Genomic DNA, 22,135 nt, shown 5'->3' with positions numbered 1-22,135 from the left:
AGTAGTGTGTAAAACTCCTTATAAATTTTTTTCTACAACAACCATCCCTCTGTCACTAGTGTCACTATCAGCTCAATCAGCTGAGCAGTGTGCTGTTTGTACGATTTGTATTGTATTTGACGAATTCGCTGTTTATTTAGTGAATAAATAAAAGCATACATATAATGTAATTCCATTATATTACTGTAATAATTTGCATTTAACATTTATCAAACGACGCTATTTCCATTGTATTGTGCATCAGCAATATCTTTTGGCTTAGACAAAGGTAAATACCTAATGTTTGAAATTCAATCCCGTTATCATTACTTTACTTACTGATAATAAATATTATATTATAGAACATTATAACACAAATTGACTAAGCCTCACAATAAACTCAATAAGGCATACAAGTGTTTATTGTAACTAAATCAAGAAAGCTTCAACTCAAAGGTAATTTAATTGTAAATAATTAAGTTACTGAGAACCAGCTCACGTCGGTTACTTGTTTGAATTAAGATTTCTTATAACGCTGCAATGATACCTGGGATGCAGTATTTATCCTCTATATTTGGACGTTGGAGCAGGCCACTATCTCGACGTTTGCAGTGTCAGCTTCTGACTCCTTGTGGTAATAGCCTACTTGTACTTTGCAAATAAATGCATAGTGCATACGCATGCTTTGACCACTAACCCCTCTGGTGTTGCGGGTATCCATGGGCGACAGTAATTGCTTACCATCAGGCAATTTGTTTGCTGGTTTGTGAATAAACATTTATTGATTCAAATAAACCGTTTCAAGTTATTTCTGTTTATGTTTCAGCAAAAATGTGTATACTGTTTTCATACTGTGGTGATAATGATGCGGAGAGTGACTACCAGCTGATTGTAGCGGAGAACCGAGACGAGTATTATGATCGGTCAGCACTTAACATGTCCCTGTGGAATGACTCCAATGTTGTAGCAGGTAATCTGAATTGTTGAACTTAGAATAAGAACATTATTCTGAATAAATTAACATTTAATCAATTTATAGTATTGAATCAACAATTTCAATGCTATTTTTTTTGTGAAATATCAGTAATTAAAACATGACTGACATGTACTGTCCGCAGGTCGGGATTTGGGAGCCCCTGATGGTGATGGCACTTGGCTGGCCATATCTCCACAAAGGAGGAAGCTTGGGGTTCTCCTGAATGTGCCATATAATGACAGGGCAGATGCAAAAAGTAACTATCTTTATAATCACTATCCATAAATTGATTCTAACTATTTTGGAGTTACTTGCTCGTAATGCTATATAAAAACTTTTTGTGTTTTGCAGGTAGAGGCAGATTGGTTACAGATTATGTGCAATGTGATTTGTCTATTGAGGAATACATCAAGACAAAAGAGGACTATGTTAAAGAAACAAATCAATTTGTTTTAGTAACTTATGAGTTTGGGTATGTTAACTTACAGAAATGTATGTAATATTAATTAGACATCTTACCTTAGTGCCGATATATGGCCATCCTTATATGTTTTATTTAAGTAAATTGGCATTCATTGTCATTACTTACCTTCTAAAAACCATATGGAAAGAAGCATACTTAATATAAAATTTAGAGACAGAATCAAATTGTCCATAATCAAGGCAAAATCAAAAACAATGACTAAAATAATAAAAGAACAAAAATGGCGCTGGACGGCCTGTCCATATGATGAGAGAAAAAGAGTGGTATCCAAGATATAATAAAAGAAAGAGTGGTCCACGAAAATTTAGATGGTCGAATGATCTAAAAAGAATAGGAGGAGGTAAATGCATGCAAACAGCAAAAGAAAGAAACAAATGGAAAGCTATGGAGCAGGCCTACGTCAAAGGACGAGTTGAAGTTATAGTACATTACATACCTAGGGAGGTGAATTCGTAAATGCTCCAGATCGCAGGTGTTTGCATAAATATGCGATCTGGGGCTTTACGAATTACCGCCCGTGGTTTGTCTAAAGTTTTATATACGTCTTGCCTTGGCCAGGAAGTGAGATTTTCTCCTCGCGTAGCGTAGGGTGACGTAAAAGTTATGAAACCGAATTAACCTTTTGGACGCCAATGACCGCAGGTTCAACGCCAAAGACCGATTAATCGGTCACAGAGCAACATAGACCTACGTGCATATGCATAAAGTTCAATTTCTGTTTTGACACTTCGGTGACGTGGCATCCGCGTGACAGCTTTTGTGTTTGACACGGCGTCGAAAAGGTTAATACATACTATGTTAACTATGTACCAACTAACTAATATTATACAGGCTAATTTCAATACTTACCTTCTAGAATTGGTCCATTTCAAGCTGAGTACACAACCATCTATGCTTTATATTTCAGAAATAATACCAAAGTGAACACATATACAAACTCTACAAACCAACTGCAGACCTGGGAGAACACATGCCTGGGTTTCTCAAACAGTCTCCCTGAGAAGCCCCTAACAAAGGCTGTAACGGGCAGGAGGGCCCTTTATGATATATGCAGTAGGCTCAATAAGGTTGCGCAGAAGCAGCAGTTGGTAGAGGAGTTGCTTACATTGTTGAAATCAAAGGAACCGTGAGTAACTAGTTTCTTCAACAGTCATTATCGGCCTAAATAACAAAAATTGCTTGATTTGGGCACTATGGTGGTTTAAAAAAAAAGTAAACATATCTAAATAAAATTTTTATTTTCAGACATTTACCTGACCAAGAATTACAAAATAGAACTCCAATGTATCAACAATTGAGTTCAATATTTGTCACTATACCAGAGGGTAGATATGGAACAAGGTACGTAATTCATTTTTACGAAAAGTTTAGTAACATTAAAATTTGGACATAATCAACCATATATTGTTTTGTTTTACACAATCAACCATATGTTAAACTCATGTCATATCTCATCACATATGTGTGACTCATTTTGGGTCACTGTGCCAACCAAGTAACCATATGTTAAATGTTTTGTTTTAATTAACCATAATAATGTTTTATTTCTACAGGACACATACAATAGTGCTCCTAACAAAGACAGGGCATTTAGATATCATTGAGGTAAGCATGCAGAACCCGGTTGATGTTGAGAAGCCAAATTGGAAGAGAACAGAATTCCAGTTTGATTTATAACCAATATTTAAAATCTAGCTACTTATACTGCAAAACGTAATTCAAGACCAAAAAAAGTAAGAAATGTTGCCACTTTTTTACTAGCGCGTCTTGTATTTATGTACAAATAAGTAAATAAAAGTACTTTTTTAAATAGTAGGAGTAAAATTACTAATGAATAAATTATCTTAGCGTGATTATTTATCAAAAGAAATTTACTATTTTACAAACAAATTATTGCAATGGCAACATTGTCCTACTTTTTTTGGTCTTGAATTACGTTTTGCAGTATAGTAAACACAATGTATGAATTGTTATTCTATAAAATAAATTGCTTGTTTGTTCCTATTTATTTTTCAACTTTTCATTGACCAGTTCTCTATTCTAAACATGTCAGGAATTGAAAATTCCGAATCTTGTTCAAGAACACAGGCTAATAATTTTGGAACATTCAGAATTGTACCAGAAATAATGTGAGGGAACTTTGATTCCTTGTTTTCAGTGTATGTGAACATGAGCCTCTTGCTTATAAAGTCCCCACTGACAGAGATCTCTGCTACATTCACATATTTCTTCATAGAGCTTGAGTACATCTCTACTACTACTCTTAGTGATTCCCACAAGGCTAGTTCATGAGCTGGAACAAAGCCTATTCTGTAATGATAACCTAGTTCGGTGTAAGCATCTTTGAGAATGCCAATAATTCTGTCAAGGGAAACATCACATTCTTTAGCATCTTTTGTAACATTGAAGATTTGAACAACAGAAGCCTGGCTGACATGAAATAAGCTGTCTTCTTCAGTTGGTGATGGTATGTACTGACGCCCCATTGAAAAGTAGTTCAATGGCAGGGCTTTTGCAAACAAGACATTTTTAGCGTGATATGCAAAGAAAGAACAGAGAGAAGCCCCTCCAGTCAAATGCAGCCTGCCGTCAGGATTCACTTTAGTATCCTCATTATGGTGCAGAATAAATGTGGCATCCGGGTCTGTGTGATCTTCTCCGCAGCCTTCCACAATTACACTCTTCGCAAAATCAGGATTGGAAAACTGAATGAATTTGCTATTTCTTAGAACATTGTTAAAGTAAAATTTTGCCCCAAGTTCAAAGATTGCTGCATCCCCTGTAAGGTAGTAATTTTCATTCTTCTTGAAATTTATTAGGTTTTTTTCTCTGCCAATTGTCAAATGGTCTATATCATTATTTGGAGTGGTACTGTGACTATGTATAACTTGATATTCCTTAAGTGGTGTTTTTGCATGTAAACTATTTGGTAGTTTTAATACTTCAAGCATTACAGCTTCTTCAGCAGACCATAAAGGTACCTTTAACTTTTTAATGTTTTCTTTGACCAAATCACTTTGGATTTTATACTTTTTAGTAACATCACTGTCAGGCTCACTCTTTACTAACTTTCCCAATTGCTGGGAAATCTCAGTTTTCTTTTTATCATAATCTGATTTCTGCTTCTTTAATTCTTCATATATGGCCCAGAGGTTCTCCACCTTTTGGAAATCAATATTAGCTTGTCTATTTTCCAATTGTTCCTGTATTATAGACTTTTGTTTGATCAGTTCTGGTATATCAACATGGGGAGTCACAAAGACAAATGTCTCACTGGCTTTTGGGCCATTTATAAACAATGCAGACTTCCTCACTAACAACTGCTTACAACTAAAAACTTTACGAGACATAAATTCAATATTTTTACGTAGCATTTTCGTCAACTTTTTTCTTTTTATTCGGACTAACGTCGTCTAACACTGCGTCACCATCTTCGTCGACCTCCTTATCAGTGTTCTGATTCTGTGAAGTAATCTTCCTTTTTACTGGCTGTACGAAGTTACCGTGACCGGCCGCTCGCTCAGAGTCTTCAATTGTATAAGGCTGGAGTTCTAAAGCCTTCAACCTTCGTTTGTGAACTTTCGTCTTGAAATGTTCAGCCAACGCCTTATCATCGATAAAATACCGTGAGCAGTGAAGGCAGTAATGTTGCGCTGCACCAGGGAGATCCAAATCCACGTCCTGATTCAATAATTTTTCAGCATTCTCTGAAAACACAGAGCAATAAAAATAATATAAAGACAGATATGAGATAACCTATAAAATTGAAACCATGTGACAGGACTTATAACCTTACCTTCTTTGATGTCGTCGTCGATCTGATCGAGATCCTTCTTCCGATTTCTGACTCTCCAGCGCTTTTTTAAATGAGTATCACCAACGTGGTACTTTTTACGCTTGTATGTCATAATAAAATAAGGGAAAGGGGAAAACAATTCAAAACTAAATCGCTGTGTAGCTGTCAGTGAGCTGTCATAATAATGTATCTGTCACAATCGTGGGGTTGCCATATTATCGATATAATTAAATACGGCATACACTCTCAGACATTTCCCTTTTTCCTTCTAGACCACGTCCTAATGCCAAGCCAAACAATCCTCAATTTCAATTGGAAAACTGACAGAAGCTAGAACCGTGGCGCTGCGAGGATCCAGTCGTGTCCTATCTAAAGGCTCCTCTTCACGTTGGGCCAACGCCAACGGCAACGAGGGACGCAGCCATGCGGTAGAATGAGATAGCAATATCACTTGCTCCTTGGCATCAAAAATATTCTAATTCGTTTGGTTTTAGTGGCTTTGGAGCGGTCTACTGTCAAGTGTCAACGATCCGGCTTGTTTTGTGGTTTTGATTCAGATCAGTCAGACAGATTCGCTCAAAGAGTATAATAATATATGTATAGGATTCGCTCCTCACTACTTCACTCACTCCAAAAACATAGTGGCTATGATTATAATAATTATATTAAATGCTCTTTGACACGGGCTATAATCTTCATACATCGAAAACTAGCCTTAGTTATCTGTGGCGTTAGATTTGGTAGAATCGCATTTGACGTTTATTCCGCTCCCCTTGCCCCCGACCCTCCCCACCAACCATTCAATTTAAACCATTCAGCTTGCCGCTACATTTTGAATACATGTTGACGCCATTACAACATTACTGTTTTAGCCTTGGTCGAGTGAAGTATCGTTGATTTATATCCGAGCTTATCCTCTCAAGTTAAATCAGTAATAATTGTGGGACAGTAGTTATGTTTAATAACTATTAATATGTCGCGCAAGTGCTGTGTTGATAACTGTGCAAGTGTACGACAGGACGTTAAATTGCACCAGTTTCCTGCATCGGAGATAGGACTCCAAAAGTGGTTGCAGTGCATTAAAAGTGATCGGCTTTTTAACCTGAGTATCCAGGAACTACGTAAAGTATTTGTATGCCACAAACACTTTGAACGTAGATTCATCACTCGCAGAAACCGGATACAACTCGGTGGCTATCCCACTTTGTTCTCTCAAGAAGAAATCGAAAGCGGTGTACCGAGTCTCCCACAGGAAGCCGATCTAACTGGTAAGTTTTAATGTCCTTTATTACTCGTGTACTTTTGGTTATATTGTAGCTCCGGCCACGCTAATGAGATTCTTATAAAAATACCATGCTAATGAAAGTTCTCAAGCAAAGTTAAAAAATGATTAGTTTATAATAGAACAACGTTTTAAATAAAACTAAACTTATTTTTTGGAGAGCTAAAGACAGAATTCGTTTTGAAATAAAACTGCAAAAATATGATATCATTAATATAAAAATTATGTACAGAGATTCTACACACATAGAAAGATAAGACATAGAAAGTCCCTTTTGATACTTTTATTGCTGTAGCTCTAGCAAATACTTATAATATGCTAATGAAAAAACACCATGCTTAAGCAAAGTAAAAAAAGTTTAGTTAACAGCATGGTAATTAAATTAAACTTTTGGTCTGTGAAGAGCTAAAGTTAGTTTTAATAGATTTATTTTACCAAAACTGACAGAATCATTTAGTACTTATTTATTATTATGTATGTGATTACTTGTCATTGTAGTTCATTATCTGTAAAAAAGTAACGAAGTCATATTAAATATTATTGTACACATGCCTAGTAAATGAGTAACTATGTTGAGGACTTAATCATTGTGGGTATCATAGTGGGTAGTGACCCTGCCTATGAAGCTGATGGTCCCAGGTTCAAATCCTAGTAAGGGCATTTTTTTGTGTGATGAGCTGCAATATTTATTCCTGTCATGGGTGTTTTATAAATATGTGTATTAAGTATTTATATATTATACCCACCCACAGTACCTTCTTGAGCAATATTTATTATGCCCTTTATTTATTTTTCTTCTTAGGCCACGATTTTTACAATATGCATATAAAATTAAAATATAAAAACACTTACAAAATAATATCAATACAATATTAATATTTATTTATTATTGTTATATATTGATTACTAAAAACTGTGTCAGGTGGTGATCACTATATGCATATCGGCAATGTTTTCAGCGATAAAGAGATCCTGATACAGCCCGTAACATAATAATAATATGCAATATTTAAGACGCGAGTTGGCACAGTGGCTGTCAACAACCACTGGGTAGAAAGCGGCGCACACCTCTCGACATCCATGAGCCGCTCACACCGATGTTGCCCTGGAGCCGCTTTTTGTGAGGGCGAGTCACCGTCTGCCGGAAATGAAATTGCGTACCGTTTTATTAGGCAGGCGTCCGGTTTCTTATCCCATAGCTCAGTACTTAGTCCATCGCTTTCACCCAATAACCTAATAGTTCATTTTAGATCCCATCAACTCTCAATAGTCCTTACACCCTGGTGGGTGCTGCCTCTGTGTGCGTCCCATGACACGGGCAAGGGCAGCATTCGACCTTTGTACCCCTTACATTTCATTAAAGTGTCAAAAGGGCTTCTACGTGTTGGCTTCGGCTCCGTGCACACCTCCCAAACGTCCGGAACACCATTATTCCATGATGGGAAAGATATGCAATATTCATATTTTATGTCTTTTTTTTTTCAGAGCATGTAACGTTTGATCATTGCTATGATAGACGTCACCAGCATGAAGATCACACCTACTCTAAAGTCAGCTCTTCAGAAATTGCAGGTAGCTAATTATCCATAATTTTGCTTAATTATTCTAATAGAATATACTATACATATGTATACTAGAGCTTTAGTAGAGAACCTGCCCTGTGACCCTGCTTGTGACACTGACCGTCTGGTTCGAATCCCATAAGAGCATTTATTAATGTGAGGGCCTGAGGGGCACATATATTTTGTTCCTGAGTCATGGCGTGTAATTAAGCCTACTCTGGGATTAAGTACATTTTCAGTGTAAGAATGTATTTATACATTTATTTATTTAACTACTTAATAAATAGCAAAATATTATTTAAAGTATCATTGTCAACACAGTTAACTAACCATTTGTAAACCTTATTGCATTGAAGTAAAGTATACATTGGTAGACTAGCGACTCAAAAGAATATGTGCTGATATTGTCACACAAGATGATATTAAAATATTCCTGGTATTTAGTTTAAGCATTATTTAATTAACATTTATTTATTACAGGCTCATCACTGCAGCAACCACACACTGTGCCAGATTCACAGGTAGTGCCGGAGCAGCCTACTGCATCAGGTATTTTTTTTGTTTCTGTATTATTAAAATAATGTCGAAACCTTGAATTACCTATACGAGTATGTATATAAAATAAAACAGTAGTATTTTTAATTTTATACTCAGTAGTAGTATTTTTATTCAAATGAATAGGATGTATTTTACTTTTCAAGGCACATAATTTCATAACATTTTTTTTATTCAGGCTCACTGCAGCAACCACACACTGTGCCAGATTCACAGACAGTGCCGGAGCAGCCTAATGCATCAGGTAACGACTATTTTATTCGTTAGAGTCACAAGAGACCGCCGCTATAAAGCCTCTCTCAAGCAATAGAAGTTACGCTTTCATATACTTATATCATCTTCCTCGCGTTGTCTCGGCTTGTTGCCACGGCTCATAAGAGCTTGGGGTCCGCATGACAACAATGACAACTAATCCCACAAATTGGCGTGGGCACTAGTTTTTACGACAGCGACTGCCATCAGACCTTCCAACCCAAAGGGTTAACTTGGCCGTATAATTTGGATTAATTCAGTTTCCTCGCGATGTTTTCCTTCACTGAAAACCGACTGGTAAATATCAAATGATATTTCGTACATAAGTAACCGAAAAACTCATTGGTACAAACCGAGTAGTGACTATTCTATATTATCTATCTATGTCTCGTATAATATAATTGCAGATGTTAGAAATTGTTTTACAAAGAAAATAGAGCAAGTATAAGTTTTATTCATCCACAAATTCTTTCAGTATTATCGCTTAACTAACCTAGTAGTTAAGTAGCTCATACAGCTAGCTCATACACAGAATAAAAATGAGATGAACAGAAATTAGAACGCCATATGACTTTGACCCATGTTCTCACTGATATATTGTGTAAAAATTGTTAAATATCAAACGGTGTCGTTTACGCCATCTAGCCGAGAATAGGCCAAAGGTGTGACGCCATCTATTCGAGATTACCTTTTTCCTGATTACCGAGGCACGTTTTTTTCTTAAATTAAATAAATAAATATTTAATATTAGGGGACATCTTAGACAAATCAACGATAGGCGAGGCGTGCAAAGGGTTAAAATTAATTTTGTTCAATCATATATTTATTTAATTAAACATAAACTCATTTCAGGCTCTTTACTGCATCATCAGGCAGTCGTGCCAGATCCACAGAGCCAACCGGAGCCAATTACTATGTCAGGTAATTGGTTTTGCGCCGTAGTTATTAAATTAATATGAAAACCTTAAATAAAGCTCAACGCACACACACGCCGAGAGCGTGCATCGCGCTGCGCGGGCCTGGGCGGGGGCGCGTGCGCGCGTTTAAGTTACGTTAGTAAGGTCATTTAGTCTCAGGCGATGCCGCTTGGCACCATTGTTCCTTAGGCCAAACAAAGTTGATTTGGCCCGGTAGCCAGGAGATCGTACCATGCAGACTAGGGTGGAGCGTCGTTGTATGAAAAAAAAAAAAAATTAGATTATCAATGTGGAACCGGTACCAAAAGTTGCAGTTTGTCATGTAGATTATAGTGATTATATCAAGTTTCAAAATCAACACTACTTTTAGCCCTCTACTCAGCCGCTAAAGAAATTAATAAAGCTAAATTTTCATCAATTATTAAAATATACTATTTCACTAATATGTGTACATTTTATTGAAATTATATGATAGTTAATAAGCGAATAATAAGTTATTACCAAAATTTTACTGCATTTTTCAATATTTATGCAATATTATAATTTCAAAATTTCATATTAAACAGCAATTTCATCCAAAACATGGAAAATGCTACAGTGTTAAAAAAATATATGAGTTATTTTTTTAGACATTCTTGTGTCAAAGTAACGATGTTATTGATTACGAAAAGTATCATTTTACTGCAAAAAAAGGGTTACTTATATGTTTAAATAAGCGTTTAATAGGGCCCTTCGGCGTCGCTTACGCCCTTTTTGGGTCATGTTCACACGTATGTTACGCATATATATACTTATACTAGTATTCTTTTTATTATCTTATCATATTCAAAATAGTTTTCACGGTTCTGTTATGGGTTGTAAACTCCAATTTGTGCACGAGAGGTTAAAAGACAATTTTGATTTGATTACAGGTGCATCACTATCACTAGAGCGGCGGCCTGTTCTTCGGGAAATCCAAAACGTATCATGCCAGCCTTCGGTGTCAGGTACACAAAATCATTAAAATAAAAACCCATAAGCTATATGCTAAAATACCTTACTTACATCTTTTTGGAAAAGAGGTGACAATCCCTAAAAGGATTGATCGATTTTTATCAAACATAGCTAATAGCAAGCAAGCAAGGAGACTTGCTTTCGCGTAAAGAAAACCGTCGAAATCGATCCATCCGTTGCAGAGCAGACAGTCAGACATTTTTATATTAACAAGCATTTATTATAACAATCATAAGTAATACATAGGCAAAGGGTTAGATAATACATAGGTAGGGTAGAAAAGGGGTTTCAATCGATGTGTGGAAGGGCGGCACCGTCGTCGAACCAAAGCCACCTGGTAGTGGACTTAAACCGGTGGCGTGTGCCTCGGATACACATGCTGGTGGCACGTATAACGGCGACACTGATCCTGCATCTCAGCCAGCCCAGTATGGTGCTTAGAGAACGGTTCCACCGTTGAGATATAGTTTCTGCCATATGTTTTATGAAGGAGGACATTTGGGGTGCATAGACGCTGTCAACAGATGTTACAAGTGGGGTGAACGTTGCATGTCGCATTTCACAGGCCGTGGAATATTTTCTCTGTTTTCCGACAGTCAGACATTAGCGTAACACAACACCTCTTTTGTTTGCGTCAAACAAATTATGCCGGATCTCTGTCAGCAAATTACTGCATTGACATTTAAATTAAGAAAATTACGCCAAATGTTAACTGGCAAATGGTTCTAATTTTTAAGCTACAAGATTTAAACCCCTAAATAAATCCGACAGCAGAAGGTATCTGATTTATAATGTTAGTCCTTTGAATTTGAAGACAATTTTTTACTTTATTGCAGGTTCAACACCGAAGCCACATTCTTCAGTTCCCAAAGAAACCCCAGATCTACCAGACCAGACTTCTGTATCAGGTAATCATTCTCATAAAAGTCCATTAAGCCGTCGTATGCCGGAGCGCGCATCCGCGTACGAGTAAAATATTAGAAAAAAATACTCACGGCACACGAGAGTTTAACCGAATTGAGTTAGTGTGGGTTAGTTAGTTAGCTATCTTACAGTGAGACTTACAATATATCGATTATATTTTCAATGTCTCGTTTCATTTCTGTCTAAACTCTTTCAACTTAATCTACTTATATACACTGAGTTACAGAAATCGCATAACTTAAAAAATTGGGTGCAATTCGTGATACTAGCAATTGGTACAATTATTTTATCTATCAATTTATTTTGAAGTTTATTGTATAACATTGCATTTGGCGCTTTCTTGTAGGTAGGTACTTGAAGCAAAAAAAGACAAATTTTGCGCTTAGGTGGTTAGTACCAATACGAATACAAACGAATGAATACGTACATACGAATTTAGTTACATTGCGGACTATCGAGTCCAGAGCCGAAGTTTTGTACTATAGGCTACTACAACATTGATAACGGGTTTGTTTATCTAACTTCACAGCTGAATAAAATAATGAATCTGCAACCTATACCTACGTCATATTACAAATATGAAAAGTCTATCAAAACACATTACCTATACTTACGCATACAAGTAAAAGGGGTTTTTAGTAAAACAAATTTACCTAAAATGCATTACTAAAGTTACTATTTTGTTTCAGAAAACGAGTGTCGCGGAGTTTCTAACAGGAAACGTAAACATGATGTAACCAAAGGTACCGATTCCCAGCCCGAACAACGGAAAAGAATTATACCTAGAGTGGCAGATTTACCACCGTACTGTCGCAGAATATACGACGAATATAAAAAATCTAAGAAGCAGTTGGACTTCATGAAAAGAGCCAGGAGGGCTGTGAAATTTTCAAAAACACAATGTTTTGAAAAATTAGCTGCCAATTTAAATCCTTTGTCAAAAAAAATGATATGGATGCAAATAACGCAAAGTAATAAGAAACGAAAAGGCAGGCGTTTTACAGACGAAGAAAAAATGATTTCGCTGGCAATCATGAAACAAAGTCCAAAAGCTTATAGATTTCTGCAACAAATATTTATTTTGCCCTCAAGAAATACCTTGAACAAACTGACATCAACTCTGAATGTGCAGCCGGGGATCAATGTACAAATTTTTGATGCAATTAAGGATCAGGTAATTATTACTTATAATACTGTGAATAATTTTAATTTTTGTCACAATGTTTATGGCAAACGTATTAGTCCAGCTTGATATAGTTATTATTTCAAAATTTATGTAATTTATGTGATTATACTTTTTGTTACATTAATTAATTTATTCAATTTCAGGTAAAAAACTGGACCGAAAACAAAAAATACTGTTCCATTATTTTTGACGAAGTTAAACTTGAACCTGGATTGGACTATCAAAAAGGAATGGACCACATCAATGGATTTGTCCACCTCAATAAAAAAACGAACAATTTCGCAGATCATGCTTTAGCCTTTATGGTGAGAGGTGCCATACATAAGTGGCAACAGCCTGTAGCCTACTATTTTTGTGAAGGAGCGACCAAAAATGAAGAGTTACGGGTGATATTGAAAACGTTGATAAGTGCCGTGATAGACACGGGCCTGATACCCGTTGCAGTTATCTGCGATCAGGGCCAATCATTCCAATCAGCCTTGAAGGGCCTTATGGAAGAAACACGTAGCGACCAGATTAAAGCTGGAAATCCGACTGGTAAGTTCAAATTTATTATTAAAAAAAAATATGTACGTTAAGAAACTTAATATGTGTATCTTGAATCGACTCAGTGCTGATGCAATCCATCAATGATATACTAGCTAAGTACTCTTTGGTACAAACTTTAGTCATGTAGTGTTCCTTAAATAAAAATAACACCTGCATTACCCTACCAGGGCGCTATGAGTTTCTCTAATTTCATTGTTATAACTACAATTAACTAGTGTCCTCAAATTAACTCAAAGGGTTGGTAGGTAACTACCAAAGATAATTCATTGATTTTACCCATCTTACTCAATCAATGTAACTTTGGTAACTACATTATTCGCTAAGTACAAATTCTTATTATAATGTTGTTTTTTTTATGTTTCCAGATGATGTCATAACACTCAAAGGGCACGATATAAATGTTATTTATGATCCACCTCACCTAATAAAGGGAATTAGAAATAACTTCTTAACAAAAAATATGAAATTTGAAGGAAGCGTGTGCAAGTGGAGCGACATCGTCGACGTATACCAGACGGACTGTGAGCACACCGAGACCCGGCTGCTACATAAACTTAATGACACACATGTCATTCCCGAAAAAAATAATAAAATGAAGGTAACTATATATACTTTGTCACTTTTTTTAAATCACTATAATATTCATAATATATGTATGAATGACTTATGGGCCAAGATAACCACGGAGTGGGTGCCCCGTGAGTCGAACCGGGTATCCGGCAGACCTCGTCTGCGATGGCGGGATAACTTAGACTCCTTTTTGAGAGACTGGCCAGATGCAGCTCAAAATCGGGAGGAGTGGAGGAAGAGGGGGGAGGCCTTTGCCCAGCAGTGGGACACAATAGGCTCGCAATAATAATGTATGAATACCACCTGTTTGCATTAACCTTACGGTATATTTTCGGCAAAGTGGCCGAATACCGAATAGTTGCCGAATATTCGTGGTATCTCTGGTGTACTTACTGTAAATCATCACTCATCAAGTATAAATATTAATTCTCGATTAAATATTTTCAGGTCAAAACTTGTACACGAGTCCTGAGCAATACCATGGCGGCCGCCTTATCGTATACATCTAGATTTTGTGAGTTTCCCACTCTTTATATCTATAATGTACTCTAGCAACGCATGACTGACAAATTTTTTGAATAATAATTTGGCCTGAGGATGTAAATAAATAGACGGAAAAATAATATTCTTTATTGCAACCATGAAAAAAAAAGTATTCATACAGTTGTTATACATAATTATATTATACTCGTAGTATTCGCGCATGACGCGATTGACGCGGCGCGCACTATACGCGCGGCGTTCAAAAGGTTAACATTATTGAAAATATTTTGACACAACTTGATGTATATCAACCACATTTATGGCCGCTCGTTTGATTTTTTTTACATTTTTTTTAAGATTTAGGAGCTTTTAATAATTTGTATGGAATTCGTTAATTCGCTCCTAAAGTCTTATAAATCTTATAATAAAAAAAACTAAAAAAATCAAACGAGCGAGCATGTGTTTAAAATACATCAAATTGTATAAAAATATTTTCTAAAACCCAGCGAGGAAAAAGAGGACTACGTTTGTATGGAGAAGTGATCGTCCCATTCGTCCCCCTTCCTCTTAATGTCTTACGCGTGACACTTATACTTTATTTCATTGTTTTTCGTCATTGTGTGATGTAATATAGGCCATTACTTAATTTTTATTTGTCATTTTCTTTGCAGCCCACTACTCGGACGGCAGGAAAGTGAGTGACACGATAAAAAATACGTCAAAGGCAGTGTCATTTTTTGACGAATTATTCGATTCCTGCAACGGGGCCACACTTAATAACAAAGAAGCAGGTGGGAAACCTTTGAAGAAGGCGGTGACAGATGGGTCTCAACACCATGAATTTTGGCGTGAGGCTATTAAAAAATTAGAGACGATAAGGTTTATTGATGAACGACGAGGTGAAGTATCTGTGCCTTCAGTGAAAAACTGGATTATAACTTTAAAAAGTTATATAAGGCTGTGGCAGTTTTTCAAAAACAAAAATATTAAAATAATGCGGCCGAGGTATTTCAACTCGGACCCCATTGAAATTTTTTTCGGTCAGGTACGAGCGTACAATTACCGCAACAATGATCCCACTTGCCACAGCTTTATAAACACGTTCAAATCATTGTTGATTACAAGATTTATTAAATTTCACTCGGCGGGTTTTAACTGTGAAGAGGATTCTGGTTCTCAATTATTAAATATCAAAAAAATGTTCGAGCCTAAAGAATATAAGGAAGCAGTGTGCAGTAATCCTCTTGAAAACACAACCATTGAATGCGATTTAGAAGGCGTGCAAACACAAGTTCACCGTGAGCGCTTGAATGTGCACTCACGGGCATACACTGCGGGATGGGCAGTCAGAAAAATATCGCAAAAAATTAAATGCAAAAACTGTGTCACTGATCTAACCGCACCTCAAGAAGGATCTTGTCACGGTTGGATCGGTCGTACCCGTCAGAGTATGTCGTGAGGATGTTTGGAGACATTGTAAAGGAAACAAATGAATACCTGGAGAAGAAGCCCCACATACATAATATTTCAGAAAAAATTAAGCGGCATATCCTCTCCAAGTATTCATTTGATTTTCTAAAATGCGCGACTCACAAAACAGTTGTGCTTGATATGCTAGTAACCGTCAGTGTGAAATTTGCTATCTTCAACTGGTGCAACGTAATCAATAAAATATTAAAAGGCACAGATATTTGTCGATTACAAAAATCTTTACCCCAAACTCAAAGAAAAGCAATAATAAAATATAGAAAAAAGTTAAAAAATAAACAAAAATAATTATAGTATGTTGTTTTATTTCTAAATATCATTTCCCATGTAAAACCTTGGCAGAAATACATGACTTTACTCCTTGCACATTACTGTGCAAGGTAAGTGTCATGTATTTCTGTTTAGGTTTTAAAAATAATTTTCAAAGCGAAACCGGTACTACTACCTAGAGAGGCTCTTTACATTAGCCCCTTTGCCCAAATATTCACACACTGCAATTAAAAAAAAAAAAAGATAGTCCGATCGATTCCAACATGATCTTACGGTCTGCTATTGGCCAAAATAGCTCTATGGCAGTTGTGCGTCTGATACGTAGTATCTCTTATTAGTCTGTGCTCTTTGACTCCAATCATGTCGATGACGGGAAAAAAATGTCTTGGAAGCCAGGTAAATAAACCTTTCCTTATTTCAAATAGCGCTACAGCTGATGAATTGAATTTGTGTGATGATATTATAATAATACGTTTGCATTCATTTATTTTTCCTCGGAGCTTCGTCACTTACAAACTAAAACTTTTAAGCGCTCGATGTTCAAAAATAAACCTTTAATTACATGCACACACACGGAATATTGATTAAATAAAGACTCCCTTTCAGTAGTCGGGCTGATTGACTGTAAATTCCACCTCTCAATCTCATGTTAGGGGTTGTGCACAAATCCCGCGAGGTGTTTTCGGCTACTTTTTGACCCCCCCTCGCCCTTGGTGATATTTGGTGAGGTATTTGGCTGCCCCCCTCCCCCCACGAGTATTGTTTTGAAATTTTTCATTGGCTCTAATTTTAAGATAAATAGTATTGTATATAGAAAATCTTGTGTATTTTTGTATTTTCGTTAAATAGACTCGCTATTTTGAAGTGCAGAGTGAAGATTCATGTTTAACGAAACCGAGAAAAAGTATCTACTCATGTGGTAGGTTTTTTTTCTTAGTTTCGTTCACTGTAGAAAAATACACGTGAGGTTTCCTTATACCCCCCTCCCCCAACGTGATCTATCGTGATTTTTTCGTGATCCCCCTCCCCCTATCGAACCTCGCGTGATTTGTGCACAAGCCCTTACAGGTGTATGATTTTTGCTTATAGGGTAATTGCATCAGTTTACCGTCCAGTGTCAGTTTCCGTCCACTTGACGGATTAGCAAATAATACATTTCATTTTTAATTTGCTACTTGCGAAATATAATTTTTATATAGATAGATAAATTGTTTAGATATTAAGGATTGCAATAAGTCCAAATTTGTGCAGCAATGTAGGTTTATATTCAAATTTCGTCAAGTGGACGAAAACTAGAGCCGGACGAAAACTAGCGCAATGACCCTATATAAATTAAAATATTTGTATAATTTTTCAGGCCAAAGCAACCATTGCTAAGGTATATCACCATATAAAAAAAGAAAAAGAAACTGGCATTATAAATCTTACAGATGCTATGTGGCGAACTGCACAAGCTGTTGGTTTTAGTGAATGCCTTATAACCAGTATATTAAGTGAAAAACAAGAAGATAGTGAATGTACATCAACAGACACGACGGAGGAAACTACAACAACAACAACAAATGATATAAATTCACAGACCAAAGAAATAATTGCTAGGGTGTATCACCACATGAAAATAGAAGCAGAAATTGAAAATGTTAGATATCTTAAAAATGTTAAGAGCCCTAGCAGACGAACTGCACAAGCTGTTGGTTACAGTCAACGAACTGTATTCAAAATACTAAAAGAAGAACAACTAGCTTGTGCCAACACATCATTCATGGCACAGGACATAACATCAATATTTAAGCCACCATCCAAAAGAAAACGTGTTTGCCCAAAATCAACGATGGACAACTATGACCTATCTCTGCTCCGAAAAACAATTATTTCATACCAGACCAAAAATCACGAAATGCCCACATTAAAAGAACTTAAGGAAATTGTATCAGAAAAAACTGGTTTCAACGGCTGTAAAGAAACCTTGCGAAAAATTTTGTATGATTCAGGTTTTGAATGGTCTACAGCAGACAATCACAAATTACTTGTTGAAAGACACGATATTCAAATGTTGCGATTCAGATATCTTAAAGAGCTGCAAAAATATCGTGATGAAGGTAGATACATTGTATTTACTGACAATTACTATGTTGAAACATCAACACAGAAAAAAAAGAAAAAAGAAAATGGAACATCTAAAGGCGTCATAATTATTCATGCCGGTGGAAGTCAAGGTTTTGTCCCAAATGCCTGCTTAATATATGAGACAGACTCAGCAAGTGATGATAGTTTGAATTTCAACAACTATAAGCAATGGCTTACAAAGCAGCTACTGCCTAATCTGCCAGAAAATACTGCCATTGTCATGAATAATGAAAATTGTGTATTTGAAAATTGTCCTGATCCTAATTCAAGTAAAAGCTTTATGCACGTATGGTTGACAGAACGAAATATTGACTATGAAGAAACAATGAATAAAGTAGAACTGTATGATTTAATATTGAAAGGCAAAGGGACATTCAAAAGTCACAGCATTGAAGAACTAGTTAGGTCAAAGGGATTTCAAGTTTTAAGATTACCTCCTCATCACCCTGACCTAAATCCAATGGAACATATTTGGAGAGAATTAAAAAAGGATGTAGCTTTAAAGAATGTAGAGCAAGAATTGACGTCTAATCTGAATCTAATAAAAGAACGCATTGAAATGATTGAAAGTTCTTTGTGGGAATATGCATGCCGGCAAGGTGTAGACGCGGAACACCAATACATGAAATATTTTGATGATAGACTTTAAATTTATTCTTATAAGCTCCCACCATTGCTATATTGCATGCAAAAATGTATGACAAGTCATGGGAGTTTGGGGAAATGTAATTCCCCATAATAACGTTTATTGTACAGTCGACGTCAAAGATTGTTTACAATTTTTCAGTCTCCTCCTCTGTAATAAGTCGAAAAATGTAAACAAATCTTTAATGTCGACTGTACCTACTGGTATGCAGGGTGTTTACACGAGGCTAATTACCAATACAACCCAGCAAAACTATTGTATTGACTTTAATGGCTTAATGTATTGTCTTGAATTCCTGTTTTTTGAGTATGTTTAAATGGGCTGAAGGTTCATAGTCTGTACTCGTAGTGTAGTATTCTCTGTCGACTAAGAGATAAGCGTACATTTTAAGATTGGTTGGTCTGTACCAAGTCTGTACAACCCTGTATGTTTTGGTTTTATCACTTGCCTAAGGTCAAAGAGACAAATATGTCGAATTCATACTTTCTACTGGTCGGGGGAAAATGTAATTCAAAAACACAACTTAGTTTATTAATATTTATTTCTTACTATAATAAAATTCAGGAAAACATTATCATACATGAATAAATACAATATTAATAATAGAACAATGAACTTTCTTTCCACAAAAGTTTATGTTAAAGATGTAATATTACGAAAGAAATGAACATATAACAATTACTATTATTATTATCATAATGTGATAGGAATGATTTGAATGAATCATTTTAACATCAATGATTTATTTGCAACTCGCATTATACAATAAGTAACAACTCTGTATCTGAAAACCATTATTAGTCCAATTTAATACATTCTAGTGATTTGTCTTTGCGACTGCATGCCTTTGAGATACAGAATGAATTACATATGAATGCAATCTACGTATTCTAAGAATAATAAGGCATTTCTGGGGTCATTCCGCGTGAAACTGGGTAAAATATGAATCTCTCGAAATAATAATGTGTATACAAAAATGTAACATACATAAAAGGCTAAGGTTCCCCAGAATGCCTCGCGGGCCGACGCATACAAGCCCTACCAGCGAATATGGCGAAAGTAACCAACATATATATATATAAGTCGGCACAGGATGTTCCTAGGTTTAGCGCTAATATTCGCCAGTAGCAGCTAGCTCGGCCGCTTCATAAGAGATATATTTGACTTATCTAGCGAAGGCATCATTCCCAGTGCGATACGGACACAAGCGTGTTGTGTAAACCTCGCAGACGGTTCAACATTTTACTCAAAAATAACATCATACCACTAATTTCGCCTAAACTAAACCTAAACGTAGGTATCTAGAAATTAAAAACCGTTACGATACTCGTAACTTCAAAGATTTCCTGTAATCGACCAGTTTTGGCCGAGTCTAAACATGTGAAAGCATTATATACATACAAACACGTCAACTCCCGAAATATAGTGTTTTTGTACATTAATATTGAAGATAAATTTCGTGCATGCATTTTATTCGTTGGTATTTGGTTATAATATGATTTAAGTATTATTATTGCACTATTTTATAAATTATTGTTCGATTGGATTTTTTAGATCTGTTTATATGAACATTTCAACTATTACGAGTCTTTTCAGTAATATAAAAATAATAAATGAAAACTAACATACAATTTGATAATATTGATAACATTGACAAATAATCATATTTAAAGTATTCATTTCAATAATTTATTAATTTAGATTTCGGACGACATTCTACAGGTCGCGGCTCCACTCGCGTACACCTCAAATAACATATAACTTGGCCTTTCGGTTGTAAACATATCATGAATGAGTGACAATGTTACTCGGTGTCGATATTACGATACATTGAAAGTTATGCATATAGAGATAGATTCAAGCTTCGATGGATGTGTCATTGACTCATTATATAAGCTGAATGATCAACTATTAACAGTCCACCCTCATGGCAAACTCTTAAACGATTACACAAACCCTATAGTGCCACTTTTGTAACTCGCGGTGGTATGATCGTGTGCGCGCGGCCTAACGCGAACAACTTCGCAAAATCAACGGCCGACAGACCGATCATCTATTAAAACTCTCAATCTATTTTAAAAATAAAGCACTTTGTAGTCACGAGAGCTACTTTACCATCAAATATATTATAATTTTGTACAGGCCAACATTTTATATAGTTCTAGTCGTCAGCCCAACCGCTAATCTATTCGTAAATCTTATAGGTATCTCTATGCACTTACGACGTAAATAACTTTTTACAAAATGAGAATACTAGAGCGTAACTTAGGCCTCGGCAGGGGCGCGGGAGAGTTTTCACTTATCATACATAGCCAACGGTCGGAACGGTGTATCTCCGCTCGGAAGTGCATAGAGAGTGTATCCATTGCGTCTTTACATCGAGACCGCGGGCCCGGGACTCCATCGGAACTTACCCTATACGGACGTTAAATGACGATCGGTGAGTCATCTACGGCGCTACTCGCATTCGATTGCCATTTTCACGTCTTCACATATCTAGACTTACGATCGGGGACGGGAGATAAAATAAGAATGAATCCTATTTTCATCATATTAACGTTCAAATTTGTTACAAACATGACTAGTGTTCGGAAAGCTTACGATATTATGTACGCGTTTCGCATTTGACAAACACTTTAGGAGCTCACACGTTTTCCCCTGTTTTCTAGCCGAGAACAGCGAGAGACGCAACGTTTGCCTCCCATCGTAACTCTAGATATTCGGTCACTTTTATCAGTTTTACGATCATATACCGAGGGTAGCTTTCGAAAATACGTTAAATGTCACGTCAGTACAAACGTCACTAATATGACATCACGGACTGACATAACGTCTAAAGGATTTTGAATAAATTTGGGCGTAGAGCCGAGATAAAAGTGAATATCGGAGGACATGGGGGGTTCCTCGTTTCATCTGGGTCCCGTGTCGGGCTCGGGTGCTCAGAAGTGCCGGGGCCTCCGGCGCGGTGGCGGGTGCGACATGGTCGGGCCCTACATGCCGTAGCCGTGGTAGGGCGCGGGCGACGGCGCCTGCGCGGCGTACGCGTAGGGCGACGCCTGCGCCGGCACGCCGGGGTACGCCATGGACGGGCCTGCG

At 36.5% G+C, this 22,135-nt stretch overlaps 6 protein-coding genes across 11 annotated transcripts in view; 3 read left to right on the top strand and 3 right to left on the bottom strand.

Moving 5' to 3' along the window:
- Positions 1 to 78: 78 nt before the first annotated feature.
- LOC134800238 (transport and Golgi organization protein 2) overlaps positions 79 to 22,135 on the top strand; it is a 99,470-nt gene continuing 77,413 nt past the window's right edge. Inside the window, exons 1-7 of one of the 3 annotated variants that reach the window (XM_063772742.1) lie at positions 79 to 268; positions 806 to 949; positions 1,098 to 1,211; positions 1,307 to 1,427; positions 2,347 to 2,565; positions 2,685 to 2,780; positions 2,993 to 3,399. In XM_063772742.1, the coding sequence (XP_063628812.1) occupies positions 811 to 949; positions 1,098 to 1,211; positions 1,307 to 1,427; positions 2,347 to 2,565; positions 2,685 to 2,780; positions 2,993 to 3,116 (813 nt within the window). In that variant the 5' untranslated portion in view covers positions 79 to 268; positions 806 to 810 and the 3' untranslated portion in view covers positions 3,117 to 3,399. Of the gene's footprint in view, positions 269 to 412; positions 436 to 502; positions 614 to 805; positions 950 to 1,097; positions 1,212 to 1,306; positions 1,428 to 2,346; positions 2,566 to 2,684; positions 2,781 to 2,992; positions 3,400 to 22,135 lie in introns of those variants that run through there. The other 2 variants (XM_063772743.1, XM_063772741.1) reach the window with 2 other exon arrangements.
- On the bottom strand, positions 3,426 to 4,813 carry LOC134800205 (serine--tRNA synthetase-like protein Slimp). The gene has a single exon (XM_063772697.1). It carries the CDS (start codon positions 4,811 to 4,813, stop codon positions 3,452 to 3,454), a length of 1,362 nt encoding a protein of 453 aa, XP_063628767.1. The 3' UTR covers positions 3,426 to 3,451.
- Positions 4,803 to 5,402, bottom strand: LOC134800262 (zinc finger protein 593 homolog). The gene is made up of 2 exons (XM_063772771.1): positions 5,236 to 5,402; positions 4,803 to 5,146 (listed from the first exon to the last, which is right to left on the bottom strand). Exons 1-2 carry the CDS (start codon positions 5,345 to 5,347, stop codon positions 4,803 to 4,805), a joined length of 456 nt encoding a protein of 151 aa, XP_063628841.1. The 5' UTR covers positions 5,348 to 5,402.
- LOC134799764 (uncharacterized) lies at positions 11,636 to 16,219 on the top strand. The gene is made up of 6 exons (XM_063772176.1): positions 11,636 to 11,704; positions 12,410 to 12,894; positions 13,050 to 13,443; positions 13,821 to 14,053; positions 14,473 to 14,539; positions 15,180 to 16,219. The coding sequence occupies exons 2-6, from the start codon at positions 12,580 to 12,582 to the stop codon at positions 15,965 to 15,967; spliced, it is 1,797 nt and encodes a 598-aa protein (XP_063628246.1). The 5' UTR covers positions 11,636 to 11,704; positions 12,410 to 12,579; the 3' UTR covers positions 15,968 to 16,219.
- LOC134800200 (uncharacterized) lies at positions 16,615 to 19,085 on the top strand. 2 transcript variants are annotated; one of them, XM_063772692.1, is made up of 2 exons: positions 16,615 to 16,662; positions 17,624 to 19,085. In XM_063772692.1, the coding sequence occupies exons 1-2, from the start codon at positions 16,627 to 16,629 to the stop codon at positions 19,040 to 19,042; spliced, it is 1,455 nt and encodes a 484-aa protein (XP_063628762.1). In that variant the 5' UTR covers positions 16,615 to 16,626; the 3' UTR covers positions 19,043 to 19,085. The 2 variants fall into 2 exon arrangements, with proteins under 2 accessions (XP_063628762.1, XP_063628763.1); XM_063772693.1 differs by having other exon boundaries at positions 16,639 to 16,662; positions 17,697 to 19,085.
- LOC134800159 (clathrin heavy chain) overlaps positions 19,563 to 22,135 on the bottom strand; it is a 55,049-nt gene continuing 52,476 nt past the window's right edge. For all 3 annotated transcript variants that reach the window (XM_063772630.1, XM_063772628.1, XM_063772629.1), the window contains one exon: positions 19,563 to 22,130. Coding sequence is in view for 2 of the 3 variants with exons in the window: in XM_063772628.1 (XP_063628698.1) it covers positions 22,030 to 22,130 (101 nt within the window). In the remaining variant the exon portion in view is untranslated. The remainder of the gene's footprint in view (positions 22,131 to 22,135) is intronic.

The sequence above is a fragment of the Cydia splendana genome, chromosome 19 (assembly GCF_910591565.1).
Source record: "Cydia splendana chromosome 19, ilCydSple1.2, whole genome shotgun sequence".
Lineage (NCBI taxonomy): Eukaryota > Metazoa > Arthropoda > Insecta > Lepidoptera > Tortricidae > Cydia > Cydia splendana.
This window is presented reverse-complemented; position numbering and strand designations above follow the sequence as displayed.

Coding starts and splice junctions, on each gene's coding strand:
- LOC134800205 (XM_063772697.1), bottom strand. CDS start 4,813: ATGCTACGTAAAAATATTGAATTTATGTCTCGTAAAGTTTTTAGTTGT.
- LOC134800262 (XM_063772771.1), bottom strand. CDS start 5,347: ATGACATACAAGCGTAAAAAGTACCACGTTGGTGATACTCATTTAAAA. Junction 5,147..5,235: donor CGACGACGACATCAAAGAAG/GTAAGGTTATAA, acceptor CTGTGTTTTCAG/AGAATGCTGAAAAATTATTG.
- LOC134799764 (XM_063772176.1), top strand. CDS start 12,580: ATGAAAAGAGCCAGGAGGGCTGTGAAATTTTCAAAAACACAATGTTTT. Junction 14,054..14,472: donor AAAAAAATAATAAAATGAAG/GTAACTATATAT, acceptor AAATATTTTCAG/GTCAAAACTTGTACACGAGT. Junction 14,540..15,179: donor ATCGTATACATCTAGATTTT/GTGAGTTTCCCA, acceptor TTTTCTTTGCAG/CCCACTACTCGGACGGCAGG.
- LOC134800200 (XM_063772692.1), top strand. CDS start 16,627: ATGTCGATGACGGGAAAAAAATGTCTTGGAAGCCAG. Junction 16,663..17,623: donor AAAAATGTCTTGGAAGCCAG/GTAAATAAACCT, acceptor ATAATTTTTCAG/GCCAAAGCAACCATTGCTAA.